At 37.0% G+C, this 14944-nt stretch overlaps 1 protein-coding gene across 1 annotated transcript in view; it reads left to right on the top strand.

Moving 5' to 3' along the window:
- Positions 1-14944, top strand: part of SPATA1 (spermatogenesis associated 1) — a 75287-nt gene that overhangs the window by 38656 nt on the left and 21687 nt on the right. Inside the window, exons 9-10 of the mRNA XM_069094601.1 lie at positions 3343-3445; positions 4295-4355. Coding sequence (XP_068950702.1) covers positions 3343-3445; positions 4295-4355 — 164 coding nt within the window. The remainder of the gene's footprint in view (positions 1-3342; positions 3446-4294; positions 4356-14944) is intronic.

The raw sequence follows: 14944 nt of genomic DNA, 5'->3' as shown, positions 1-14944 counted from the left end.
AAATTTCCCAGCAATTATTGTCAAATAGGGATTTTGGGGGGTATAATTTCTGTCTTCAGATTTATTGAACACTGGTTATTATAATCAATTATTTCTTATTATCCTTATTTAGTTTGTCACATTGATCTTTTTGTCTATTTTTAAACAGGTACCAAATATTTTTTATGATTATTGCTTTACATCACAGTACGAAATCTGAGTGCTATTCTGCCATCATATTTTTCCTTTTTCATTATTTCCCTTGATATTTTAGATCTTTTGTTTCTCCAAGTAGATTTCGTTATTATGTTATTATTTTATTATTTAGCTTTGTGAAGTTTCTCTGTGGTAGTTTGATTAGCATAGCACTAAATCTGTAAAGTTATTTTGGTAATATGATCATTTTCATTATATTGGCAAGGTCTAGACATAATTTTTAAGTCATTCTTTTTTTCTCTAAATAGTGCTTTGTAATTGTGTATATGTGATCTTTTGTAGATTGACTCCCAGATGTTGTATTCATTTTGTACTTATTTTGAATGTTACCTCCCTTTCTATTATTGCTTCCCAGCTTTTGTTATGACTATGTGAAAAGGCTCTTAATTCTTGTGGTTTTATTTTGTAGTCTGAAATTTTACTGAAGCTATTGTCTCAGATTCTTTGCTGATTCCTTAGGATTTCCCAAGTAAACCACCACATCAGAGCAAACAAACACAGCTTTGTCTCCTCTTTGCCTATTTTTATGGATTTAATTTCTTTCTCTCATCTTCCTGCTATTGTTAGCATTTCTAGGCAGGGCAAATAATAGTAGAAGGGAAAGAGAAGCATCCATGCTTTTTAAAGGAAAGCTAGTGTTACACTATTGTATAGAATATTCACTTTTGATTCTGTAGAGATACTTTTTTCATACTAAAAACATCCCTCTATGCTTATACTTTGTAGGGTTGTTTTTTAAGTAAAAATGGGTGCTGTACTTAGATTAAAGACTTTTTTCTGCATCTACTAATATAATCATGTGAATTTATTTTTAATTTGGTTAATTATGTTGTTTTCCTAATGTTGAACATTCTTGATTTAAATCCAACCTGATTAGAGTAAATGATTTTTGGGGAATACATTTCTGTAGCCTTTTTGCTAGAATTTTATTTAAAATTTTTGAATTGATGTTTATTAATAATACTGGTCTGTTATTCTCTCTTTTTTTTTTGCTTTATACTTCCTTGTTTTAGAAATTAGGACTGCATTTATTTGATAAAAGGAATTTGATAGAGTACTCTCTCAATTTTGAGAATAATTTATGTGGTATTTGTATTAATTATTTTAAAAAATTTGATAGACATTTCCTGTAAATCCATCTAGACCAGAGATTTTTCCTTTGATAGTTTCTTTATAGCTAGTTCAATTTCCTTTTCTGCAGTTGGATTATTTAAGTTCTTTTGGGTGTTCTATTTATCTGGATATTTTATACCTTTAAAAATAAACCTCTTAATTTTAAATTCTCATTTTTGTTAACATATAATTGTGGTTTTGATCAGTTGCTTCTTACATACCTTCCTATTTTGGGAAGGTTTGTTGTAATTTTCCCCTGGTATTTTGATTGCACTTCTGTCATACACCTTGTAGCATTTTGCAATTGAGCTTGTACTTTAAACCGGTGTTATCTGTGGCTACCAAGTGTTTGCTGATTGTGGTGCTTTCTGAACTTTTTCATCACTTTCTTTGTGGCAGTTTTTATATTGGCTAAGTTCCTCTAGGAAGTTATTATCTTTACTTTTGCTTGTCAACTTTTAAAAACAGGTTGAGTTAAAATTTATATAGTTATACATAGTATTTTTCATCTTTGTCCTTTCTTTTAATTTGGTGTTCCCTTTGACTTTGTCCTAACAAGCTATTGAGCTGATTGCAGTGATAGTGGTAGCTGATTCTGAAATGATTGCTATGTCTATAATGAATCACATCCTCTCTGTTAGAATATGACCAGTTTTTCAAATGTCATTAAGTGTTCACTGCATTCAACACATCCCAACTCTGTTCTTGAAAAAATAGTAATGATGTTTAGGTGGGAGTCTTATGAGTAGTCTTCTCTGACTTCTTTTATACCAAACCATATTTTCCAATATGGTTTTGACTATCCTCCCTACGTCAAATTTCACATTCATTTTATCCTCTTAAAGTATAAGCTTACTTATTTGGAGGATGGTATGAAATTCTTTCCTCCATAATTAATTCATCTTCTACAATTAATGTTGGTATGTAAACTGAACTTATCTTCATTGTAGCCTTATGCATTTGCTCATCCAATGCTCAGCAAGTACCCCATGAAAAGTTGTTTCTATTTGTCTCTAAGTGCACAATAATAACTCAAATTTATATAGAACTATAAGTTTTATTTACCAAGGCCTTTCTTTATAAGCCCTTCCTGTGTGAGTAAAGTAATATAAATATTACTGTACTCATTTTATAATTTTATAGTTGATGAAACTGATTCTCCTGATTTCAAGTCCAGTACTGTGCACTACACCATGGTAACCCTAAACCAACACCATGATTCCTTTATTTGCCTCTCTGAGAACTTGTGAGCCATTCTTATATTTAGTTTCTTTACATATTTATGTTTCACTTCTAGCTAGTGTAACAAGATGTATGTGATTTGGTTTCTCCTATAGTATATTATTTTATTGGTGGTTAGAGAATGGTTACACTTTCTTGAAAGTGCCACTGGTTGCAGTAATGTTTACAGATGATCTAAGAACTTTAGGATTCTTAGTTTTCCTTCTTTTCCTGCCAGTCTCTCATCTTTGCAGAAACAACTATCTTTGTTTTTGTCCATTTTGGGGGTTGACAGGGTCAATGTTTCATTTTTTTTTTGGTGGCTACAATCATATGGAGATGAAGTTTTCCACCATCAGATGGGCTCATCCGTAGACAAGATACATGTATCAAGACCCATGTGCATTTCATCCATCATCTTTGAAAGCTTTCCTACATGACTAAAACCTGCCAAAGTTTTTCATTCATTGGCATGGCCTTAAAGACACCCCCACAGTATGTTCTCCATTATGAAGCCTTAAAGTAGGTCTTAATAGAGCCTTTTAAAATATTAATGCCTTAAAGTTAAGTTTTGTAGCTTTCTAGTATGTTAGAATTCTGTTTAAGTGAAAAGATTTTAAAAGTAAAAGCATATATGAGAATATATCTGATATGATGTACTCTAAAGGCATGCTTTGTGTACAGGTTGGACAGGGTTTGGTAGGTATATGAATGATATAGGCAAAGTATTGAACAAATTCTAATTATTCTTAATTTTATTTCATGTGACTGAAAAATCAACATTGGTTGGTATGAACTTTGGGGGAAAAAAAGTCAGCCTAAAAGACAACAAGATTAAAAAATACCCAGCAAGAAAGTATGGATTTCTAGAAGCATTAGACGATAAACGTATTTTACATGGACAAAACAAAAAAAGGTGATTGTCATCCATTTTAATTATAAACTTTATAGTAGTAACTAATCCAAGAGAAATAAAGAATACTTTTTAAAGAGATTCTTATTAAGACAAATATGTGAGAGGAAAAAAAAACTTTTAGATACACTTTTGTCAAACTTACCTTCCTACTAATTTATTGTTAGCCTTCATAATGAGAGACAATATTTCCTCTTTAGTTTTCCCGTGTCATAAAGGTTATTCTGGTAACAAAAAAGTTTCTGTAGCTAGGAGGAATAACTAGTAAATTCATTAAGGATCTGTTTATACTTCTCAATTTTACTTATTTGTTTGAATTAATCTTCTTGTCCTTCAGTAGAACACTTAGCTTTCATCAGTTTTTTTAAAAAAATAACTCAGATTTCATAGCAGGATCCAAGGTTCAGGTATTTCATTCATTTTCATACATTGTCATTTATATTCACAGCAAAGGTGCTTCAATGATTATCCTTAACAGTAGAATCATGAATAGAAGCCTGATTCATAAATTGCTCATTCTTCTTTTCATGTTGTGGGTATTAATGCATATCTGGGTTTACCTATAATATGTATATTAAATTTGACTTTACTTTGGACTGTTGATACTGAATATAATGTGAGACAATGTATTAAAGCTCTTTGTGGACCTTAAAATGCTATATAAGTGTCAGATGATATTATTGTGTTGATCATGAGTAAGGAATATATCACTTTATGAACAAAATCTCTTTATTTGTATTGTACATAAATATTTCCTAAAAATTACAAAGAACAGATTTTTTTTAAAATTAAAAAAGATATTAATAAATCACTTTTTGACAAGACTTTCCAAATGTATATTATATCCTTCAGCCTATTCCTGTGGGAAAACGGAGACAAGATCACTGAAGCCAGTAGGAGAAAGGAAGATCTGGTATGATTTAACACTTTATAAATATGACAGATTATTGCAATGCTTACGTTAAAATTCATGCAGCATTGCAGATTAAAATTTCTGTTTCTACTAATAAAACACTTCTAATTTCATTATCATTAAGATGAACTGAATTCTCTATTCTGCATTTGGGAATAAACAAACAACATGCACTAATGAAAAAAGAGAGGTAAAAACCATTCTCACCAAATCCCTTTTGAATTTTCTGCTCAAATCAGTTTTATCCTCAGTTCAAGGGAAAAATCACTTTCTTTGGGCTGTCAGTTTTTGTGGCTACCAAGAATTCCATATAATATCACCATCACTAATAAATAAAAGGATACATTTCCTTTCATCAAAGTCTGTTGGGTTCTGGTGAGGTTAGAAAAGAAGTCTTGATTTTTCGTGGCCCTGGATCCAGAGTAGTAGCAATGAAGACAGGGGGGGCAAGGCTGCTGCTTCGTGTACACATCTTTGTAGATGGGCTGTGGCCTATAGTCTCAAGGCAGAGGAGCAACGATAACCACATTAGCTGACATTTATAAAGTTCTTTAAAGTTTATGAAATAATGGACCTACATTATCTCCAGCTTGTACAATCTAGTCATTTAATTAGGGGGGAACATGCTCAGCCCTCTGTACTACCAAGCAGAGAAAGAGGCAGGAGTACTCTCTGTCTAACCTGTGGGTGGGTTGGTAGGGATGACTTATTTCATTTGCAGTTGGGGATGGGGAGGAGAGAGGAAGGAGAATGTCCCGATACTGTTTGTCAAAAAAAAGCATCTTACAAAAGAAATACCTGTATCTTTATTACATTCCATCTTCTAGCAAAGTGTCTGATAATAAATATATCATTTTACTGTATCTTTTGCATTAGTAGGGCTCTTATACTGTATTTTACTTTGAAAACAACATAAGAAACTGACATTGAGAAGGCTGCTGAGTAAGTGGGACACTGTACAGTGAGCCTGTTTTGACCACACCCAGACTGAGGCTTACATCATCAGTATGTGTTGTGTAGTCTGTGCCTAAGAGTAAAGAGGGAGACTGTTTCTAGAAATGACCCAGTACCCAGACAACATGACGTGACCCATGAAATCAATCAGCAAACCTTTTACGAAGTGTTTCCTGTGTGCCAGGCACTCTGCGAGGTGCTGAGCATATAGATATAGACGTAAAATGGTCTGTGTCCTGGAGGAGTCTGCATTCTGACAGGGAGACACCCTGCACATCTGTAGTTGTCTACAAACCATTTATGAATCAAACACAAAGTTACCTGGTGTGGGGAGCACCAGCATTTACAGGGGTCAGGAAAGGCTTCATGGAAAAGGTGGTACTCAGATTAAGTCTTAAAGAAAATCCAGTATTCCCAGACCCAGAGGTGAGCAGAGAGAGTGTTCTGGGCATGGGGACAGGTGTAAAGTCATATAAACAAAGATGGTGTCATGCGTAAAGAGAAGTGAGCAGCCCGGAGGGAGTAGACTATAGAGTACATGGAGGGTAGGAATGTGTATCATGAGACTAGACAGGTAAGAGGTAGCAATGTTGTGAAGTTTTAAATGTCAGACCAAAGACCACCTCAAAATGATATTTCATCCTAGAGGTTCATATGGACTCAATGGAATTCATAGAGGGATGCCAAGGTCAGACCTATCTATATCTTAGAAAAATCATTTGGCAGCTATATAGGGAGTAGACAGGAGTAAGGAATCAATAGAGGCAGGGAGACCACGTAGAAAGATATTGTATGGTCTAGGCGAGAAGTGATAAAGACACAGATTAGGGTAGTGTCTGTGTGAGTGGACACTAGGCTATACGTGATGCTGTGGAGATAGAAACTGTAAGACTCAGCAGCTGATTGAATGTGTGAGGTGAGTCAGACTGAGGAGTTTAGGTTGTGAACCTGAATGAATGGAAGGCTGTTAGTCCTTTCTACAGAAACAAGTTAAAAAGAGTTAAAAATATTTTGGGGGAAAAGAAATTAGTTTTGTTTGGGGCATGGTGAATTTGAGATATTTGAGGGATATTTAGTTCAAAATGCTCAATAGTCCATTGGTGACAGGGAACTAGAGACTGGGAGAGAAATAAGAGCTGGACAGACGAGACATAAGTGTATCTACCCAGAAATAATGGTGAAAATCATGGGACACGATGAGTGAGAGAGTACAGAGTGAAAATGAAGCCCCCAGCTACACCCACAGGGGAAAGGGGGGATGATGGACAATGGTCCAACAAAGAAGACTAAGAAGGAGCAGAAAAGAGGAGAACCAAGGAGGGTCATTGTGAAAACTGAGAGGAGAAAGTATCAAGGAGGAGAAGATAGTCACTCTCCAGTTCTACAGAGAAGTCAAGAAGGCTAGGGACTGAGGAAAGGCCATTAAAAGATCCTTGGCAACTTTGGAGAGAGCAATTTCAGTTGAGTAATGAGATTGGAAGTTAGATTGAAGAGGGCTGGTAAGAGAATGAGAGGATAGGAAATGTAGGCAAAGAGTTTAGATATCGGGGCAACTAGGAGGTGCAGTGAATAGAGTACTGACCCTGGAGTCAGGAGGACCCGAGTTCAAAATCCGGCCTCAGACACTTGACACACTTACTAGCTGCCCTCCGAAAAGAAAAAAAAAAGTTTAGATATCTTTTTTCAAGTTCAGCTTAAATAGGAAGGGATACAGGATTGTAGGTAACAATAATGACAGAATCTAGTGAGCTAATTTTTTTTTTAGAATGAAGGAAATTTAGGTATGTTTGGTGTAGGTGATGAGGAAGGAGCCATTAGTTAGCAAGAGATAAAAGATGGGGGTGGGTGGGAAAATGGCAAGGGCAATAGGCTAGAGATTAGAGTGCAAAAGACTAAGGTGAAGACCATCTCTTTTCTTTTCCCCAGAGAATGGAATACAAGTGGAGACATATAAAGGAGTATGTGTGATGAAAAGGGGAAAATAGGGAACTCACAGAGAATTGCCTCACCTTTCTTGGTAAAATATGAGGCAAAGCTTTCAACTAAGAGGGTATGAGGAAGGGGTAATTTAAGGTTCCTGAGAGAAGAGAAAATTTGGAATAACCAAATTTAGGATAGAGAATTTATTCAGGGAAGGGTAAGGGGATTACCTTGATGCAATGAGGGCACAGTTGAGATTAGTTACCATAAGTATGGTAACTTCAACTTCATTCAGCAGCACCTTTGTGGGTGTGGAGAAAACAGATCAATTAGTCAACAAAACTCAGATTTGGCAAAATATGAGCAAGGTTAGGATGAGGGAACAAGAATTTCAAGAGTGGAACATAGTGTAAAATTAAACTGATTGACTCAGGGGTCAAGAGTCGGGCTAGAGCTGTTGTAATGGCATGGTAAGTGCTAAAGGCTGGAGGGCTTGGGAGTCAGAGAGGATAAAGAATGGGCTTATAAGGAGTAAAACTTAGGGAAACATAGAATGGCATGTTTTGGTAAAAGAATTCCAGAGTTCTTGGTCAAGGAATTGTAACACTTGTGAGTGATGGCAAGTTCAAGGACATGACATTTCTGAAGTGGAATAGATGTCATAAGAAGTGAGAAACTGGAAGGTTAAGATATTTGAGGAAATATCTCTATCTATCTATCTATCTATCTATCTATCTATCTATCTATCTATCTATCTATCTATCTATCTTTCTTTCTTTCTTTCTAATGTTGAAGTCCAATAATATAGGGGTAGGAGTTGGGTCAGAAAAGGACTCTCTGAGTCAAGACTAGTGAACTCCAAGAGAAAGGAAGAAGAATATTCTGGGAACTGATTGATAATAGCTACCAGAGTCTGGACTGGGTGGACAGTTTGGAAAGAGTGAACCTCAGAGGAAGGGAAATTACTGAGTGATGCCATCAGAAGGAGGATCTAGAAGGAACAGTGGGAAGTATTTCAACTCTTCTTCCAGCACTAATGAGTCAGGTACATCTATCACTAGCAAGAACAGTCTGGTATCCATTATTCTTGGGGGAAGCAAGATTTTTGTGAGTTTTAGAAAATGGGAAAAGCATGAGAAAAACAGGTCTAAATTGAATAGAAGCTTGTTAATTACAGAATAGGAGTCCCAGAGGGCACAGAAGAAGGAAGGACAGGTTTCTAGTAGAGCATTAAATGGATAGAGATGTTGAATGAAGATGAGAATAGGAAATAAGATTTGAGGATAGGATGGTTTGCTCTTAGGTGATAAGGGGTTCATTATCACAATATAAACTAATTTAGTTACCTGTCACTTCCCCTAGGAAATAAGCTCCTTGAGGGTAGGGACTATTTCTGTACTTTTTTTTTAAATAGCTATCACTTAGCCCAGTACCTGGCACATACAGTAGTAAGCACTTAATAAATGCTTGTTGACTGAAGCTAATCGTGTTATAAAGAGGTTTTATTAGATTAACTCTTAATTTTAACTTTATTCCATACCCTTACTTTGTTTCCATAGATATAATTGTCTTAACAGAAACATTTGAAAACTGAATTTTCTGTTTCTACTCCTCTACTTAGAAATTTACACTTTTTTTGTTGCATTATAACTTTTGAAGAAGTTGACTGATTTTAACCAAATTTGATATGCTTCCAGACAGTGACCAAGCTATAACATAAGCTTGGAACAGTCAATCAGTATTAATACACCTTTGTGCCAAGCTCTGGATCAATCTGTCACCTTTAAACTAAGTGGTAGTCAGTAAAAGTTTTCGAATGGGCATGTATTTTTTGACAGCACACAGTGAGGTCTGCCTGCCTCACAGAATTGTTATGAGTAAGATGATCTACATAAAGCATTAAATACAGCTAGTAGAACCTCTGTATCTTTTATCATTACCATTCCTAAGTCTAATAACTCATTCGTTCTGAATAGGAGGGTATGGTGTATGTAATCAAGGGTTATTTTTAAAACAAACTTAGTTGCTAGATAACTTTTAAGAAAGATTGATTTATATGACTGATCTAGTATTCGTTGTATTGTCTATGTGATCATTTACATAATTCTAAACAGATTTCTCACAGATATATGAAAGTGAATAAGGGAGCGAGGAATTGATATATTTCATAGAACTTCAGAGGTGGCAGGGATGTCAGAGGCCTTCTAGTGCCATTTATTTCAGACAGAGAAGTACAGGAGCGTCAGGAATCCCGTCCCTGGGATACTGACGTTCTCATCAAGCCTTTGATGGAAGGCCTCCAGGGAGAGAGAACCGAGCATCTCCCAAGGGACTCCATTCAGCTTTTTGACAAAACTCGTTGGGGAGTGTCTCTTTTTTATGTTGGCTTCTTTTCATCTTTCACCCACTGCTCCTGTGTCTGTTCTCTGAGACTGAGAGGACAAGTCTGATTCCTCCCTCACATGATTGCCTTTCAGATACCCAAGAGAGACATTAATGTGCCCCTTAAATATTTAATTCTCTAGTCAGAACACCCCCATGCTCCCCAGTTAATTTACATATGTCATGATCTTGTAGCTTTTGGCCACCCTTTGACCTTCTCTGTGTGCTCTTCACCTGGTTAATCTCCTTCCCAAAATATCGTGCCTAAAACAGAAGAAAATATGCAATATATGGTTTGACCGCAGCAGAGTACAGTGGAATGATCTCCTCCTTAGTAATCTTGGAAACTGTTTTTCTTGTAACCTAAAATTACATTAACCTTTTTTTTGGACTACCGTATCGTACATATCCCTTACATATCACACATATCAGCCTCTCTGAGCCTTGGTTTCCTCATCTGTAAAATAGGTATAATAATAGTACCTACTTCACATGGTAGTAGGTACATAGGTAAAATACTCTGAAAGCCTTAAGACGCTCTATAAATAACAGGCATCATCATTAACATCAGTCCACTCCTCTCAATCTCTTCCACAAAAATAGCGTGAGAGACTTTGTCAGATCCTTCACTAAAATCTTGGTGAATTATTTCTGTGGCCTTCCTCTTCTCTACAATTCTAGTAGTCCTATCAAAAAAGGAAATGAAGTCAGTCTGGCATACCCTTTTCTTGACAAAATTGTGTTGCCTCTTAGTGATCATGGCTTCCTTTTCTCAATGGTAACTAAGCATGCCTTTCATAATACATTCTATAGTTTTTCCAGGTATCCAAGTTAAATATACTGGCCTGTAATTTACAGTCTGCATTATCTCCTTTGAACATTGGAGTCCTATCCAACAATAATTCTGTTCCCCGTGATTTTTTGAAAATAAAAATCATAAGTTTTTAGTGATGCTTTTTTAAATATCACAGTCATTTTCAGATATATGTCTCTTCCAGTCCTTATTCTATGTAAGCCCCTTCTTGTAGCCAAAAAATACACCTCAGTTTAAAAAAAAAACAATGCCCAGTAATTGCATCTTAAAGTGTATGCACCATTCTTCACTCATAGTCTCCTAATATATCAGCATAAGGGAAGTGCATTTCCTCTTCTCAAGGGCCAGGCCTGTTACTTATAATAACAAAATGTTTTCATTGTATAATGTTCTTCTCATTTGGGGTCTTCTAGGTACTCTGTAAATCCTTCATCGTTTCATCTTCCCTTATTCCTCACTCATCCTAAATTGGTCTTTCATTCTCACTATGACTTCCAGGCCCTGCCTCACTCCTCCGTTCTTTCCCTGATTTGTCACCCTTGCTCTGGCCCGTGCTTTCCTCTCTTCCCAAGTTTCACCCTGTTGCTAACCAGTTTAATGTTACACTTTTCTCTACTTTTATGCCCTGCCCCCTTGTTCTATAAGTATTCATGATTTACCAAACCACAAACTAGAATTATTACCATCATCTGCCTCCTCTGCTCCAACTCACAGTGCTGCTGATTAGTACAGGAGGTAATCACACCTTAGTACTGACTAAGTTTACCCCAAACATTTGTGACCTAATCTCAAGAGTAGTGAGTGCCAGAAGGCAGTCTTTTCACAATTCTCTAATCAATTTTATGTTGGAATTTCTACATGGGCTATTGCCAACCTTCTCTCCTCTCTTGAAGTCAGGAGACTTGGGTTTCAAATCTACCCCCATCATTTGTTGCTTGTGTGATATTGTGTAAGTCATATAATCTGTCTAGCCTTCAGTTTCCTCAACTATGAAAACGGTGAAGTTATACTAGAACACTTTTAAGGTACCTTCAAGCTCTATTTCTGTGGTCCTATGATCCTTCCTTGACCCTCTTGATCAGAGACCTCATTACTGAGGAAAAGACGATTTGTTATGGGTTCCCTCCTCTCTGCTACTTGTCATTTCAGAAAATCCTTAACATTACCCCCACCACCCATGCTCTATTCCTTAATTTGATACTCTGAAGAAGTGGCCTTCTCACCAAGACTGAACCCTCCACACTCGCTTTTTCTCTCTCTCTCTCTCTCTCTCTCTCTCTCTCTCTCTCTCTCTCTCTGTCTCTGTCTCTCTCTCTCTGTCTCTCTGTCTCTGTCTTTCTCTTCTACCCCAGGGGTAAATACCCTACAGTTATCTATGCTCTTTGCCCCTACTTCCTCTTTATTCACTTTCTTCTCAGTCTCTTGCAATCTGGCTTCTGAAATTATCACTCAATTTAAATCACTTTCTCCAAAGTTTCCAGTGATCTATTAGCTGTCAAATCCTAGGTTCTTTTCTCAGTTTTCATTTAATTTAAATTATTTAATTTGTTCTTTGTACTATTTGTATTGCCTCCCATTTTTTACTTTTGCTTTCAATCTAGTTAGGGGAATCTACAGTTTCTGATATACTTTGTTTTCTGAATTCTGTTCCACATTTTTTGTTGCCATTAATTGGGCAATATGGCATTCAAGTTTTCCTTGGTGTATAAGAGGTGGATATTCAGTCTTCCCAATATCTTTCCACAGGTCTTCAACAGCTTTCTCAAGCCTCTCCTGCAATAGTGGTGTTTGACACCTGTACTTAAGAGTATTGCTTGATAGCTTCACCTTTCCTCTTAGGGTTCTTACTATGGCAACAGCTGCTGCATATCTGTTGTGTGCAGATCACTAAATGCTTTTATACTTTTTGTCAAATATTGTGGGAAAATGAGTTTATTCATGATGATTATAGCAAATGCCAACTTTTTAAATTAATCTGTTCTGGTGTAGTTGTCTGTTAGCTGGATTCATTCTATAAAACTCAGAGGGGGCTCTGAGAAATATTAGCCTCAGTGTGCCCATCTCCTCATGAAAATAATTTGAGTCATGGGTATTATTTTTGTCATCCTTTTATTTATTAGGCTTTCTGGTGTTTAAGAGAAGTTTTCAGTGACATTAGGTTCCTCAACTTTTTCCTCTTCAGATTTTAATAACTGTTCAATATCAGCTCTTATTTAACCTAATTTGGGTTTGGGGATGAAGTTAATTCTTAGGATTGACTTAGATTGGTCTACAATATGCTTTTGTCTCACTAGGAGCTGAGAGAACCATTTATAGAAAGCAGTACAAAGCCCTGGCCAATAGCTGATTAGATCAGGTTCCAGGTTTGTTATGATAGAAGACTGATGTATAATAAAAGGGTTCAAACCTTCTGCCCACTTTGTATTCACTTGTGGTGTCCATCAGGTGGAGTATTGCTATCTCTGGGGTGTTCTGGTCCATCTTTCCTTGTGGTAGGAGAACCGGAAGGAGCATACTCCACTATTCTCTGTATGGAATAGATTATCACAGTGGCTCTGATGAGGGCTAGTCTGCAGCCCTAAGCTGCCTGGACTGTTTCTGTAACTTGCATCACTTGCCTGAAGTGCTATCCCAGTCAGTCATTTTGCCCAGAGCTCAGTTCACCTGTGTTTCAGGATTTGGGGGAGTCTTTCACAACTACTGTAGCAGTCTTTGGGCCCATCTAGACCAGGTAATTACAACTGAAGTAAGTTAACTAATGTCTTAGTACTCCTTTACTTATGACCTAATTTGTCTCTCTTCCTCTGGTCTCTCCCTATTTACGGTTCATCCCTGACTGCTTAAGTAATTTTCCTTAAGTATAAATCTGAAATTGTCACAACTATCCAGTAAACTACAATGTTATCACTGAGCTACTCAGTAAACTGTGGTAGTCCCCACTGACTCTTGTGATTGAGTACAACTCCTCTGTTGGGCACTTGGAGCCCTCCAGAGGCTGTTAGGAAGCTCTCTCTCAGGCCTTCTCATACATCTGTCCCCTTCACACTGTTATCCATCTGGACAATCCTTTTGCTGTTTTTCACACACAACCTGTCTTCTTGCTCTCCAGTGAGCTGCTCCCAATGCCTGCAGTGCACTCTGACCTCACCCTCTCCTATTCAGACTTTATTTTCCATTAAAAGTCACCCCGTGGCTACTTTCTGCATGCCTCTCATGCTCATCCCGACTGGGCTTGCCTTTCCTCCTCAATTACTGTGTATTCATTTTTCATTTATTTTGTATATACATGGACATGTCTCTCCCAATGGTTTGTAAGCTCATCGAGGGGAAGGACTGTTCCATTTGGTCTTTGTATCCCCAGAGCTTTGTACAATGACTGGCACATGACGTAGATGCTTAATGAATGCATCTTGATTGATTATAAACTATTTTGTACCAACTTTTGTTCTTTTTTTTAATTCAAAAGATCATTTTCTTTAGTAGAGGAAAAATGGAAGAAAAATAGGAGTTAAGTAGGTTTACACTCTTTCTTCCTTCAGTTATCATTATTCCAGGAGTGCTGGAACATGTATCACTTTTTTCATTTACCTCTTTGTGTCCATTTTCCTTAGTCATTCAAAGATCCCTGACAATAGCTCAGCAATTGCATCTCCCTATTTGCATTTTTGTCCTGTCCTTTCCAATCCAAAGATTATGAAGTGAAATAACAGGCAATGCTTCTTTTCTCTCTGTATTCAATTGTCATTGTAACACCTGCCCTAAGGAGCAGTTCTAGCACTGCTGTGTCCCTAGGCCTTTTCTTAGCAAAGCTCTAAAAAACCCTTTTTGTTATCGCTTATTTTCTTGTCATTGTCCTCGGTGCTCTCAGATTTCCTGCACCTGGCATTCTTCTTGCTGCCCTGCCTTTCTTTTCTATTTGTTCTGTTACCTTCTACCTTCCATACGTTTCTGGAAAGTCTAAGTTGGTCAATGGCTGCCCTGTTTATCCACATCAGTCTCTTTGGACAGCTGCCCCTTTTCCTCCTCGGTGTAATTTTTTTTTTTTGCTTTTTGGAGGGGGGGGAAGGCAGGGCAATTGAGGTTAAGTAACTTGCTCAAGGTCGCTGGACTAGTAAGTGTGTTAAGTGTCTGAGGTCAGATTTGAATTCAGGTCCTCCTGACTCCAAAGCCGGTGTTCTATTCACTGCACCACCAACCTCCCCCTTCAATGGAATTTTTTCTCTTTATGTTTTCATAATCTCATTCTTGAGAGCTTCCCTTACCCTCTAGGCTGACTTCCCTTTTAGAATTTTAGTCTATTGAATCCTGCCTATCCTTTCTATAAACTTTTTGTGACCTCTTCTCCAAATCTAAGATACGTGTCAGGCTAGCACCTACTTTCCTCTCCTCTATCCCAAATTCTATGTTGTAGTGGTCACATCTCATGGTTCCTGTCATTTTTATTCAACCAAACAACTCCTCTTTGTTGGTAAGACAGTTCCAAAATAGAATCTTCCCTTTTTGGTTCCTTTATCTTTCT

The sequence above is a fragment of the Petaurus breviceps genome, unplaced genomic scaffold (assembly GCF_028583685.1).
Source record: "Petaurus breviceps papuanus isolate PSGF00001 unplaced genomic scaffold, PetGlider_PUasm1.0 220, whole genome shotgun sequence".
NCBI classification, from domain to species: Eukaryota; Metazoa; Chordata; class Mammalia; order Diprotodontia; family Petauridae; genus Petaurus; species Petaurus breviceps.
This window is presented reverse-complemented; position numbering and strand designations above follow the sequence as displayed.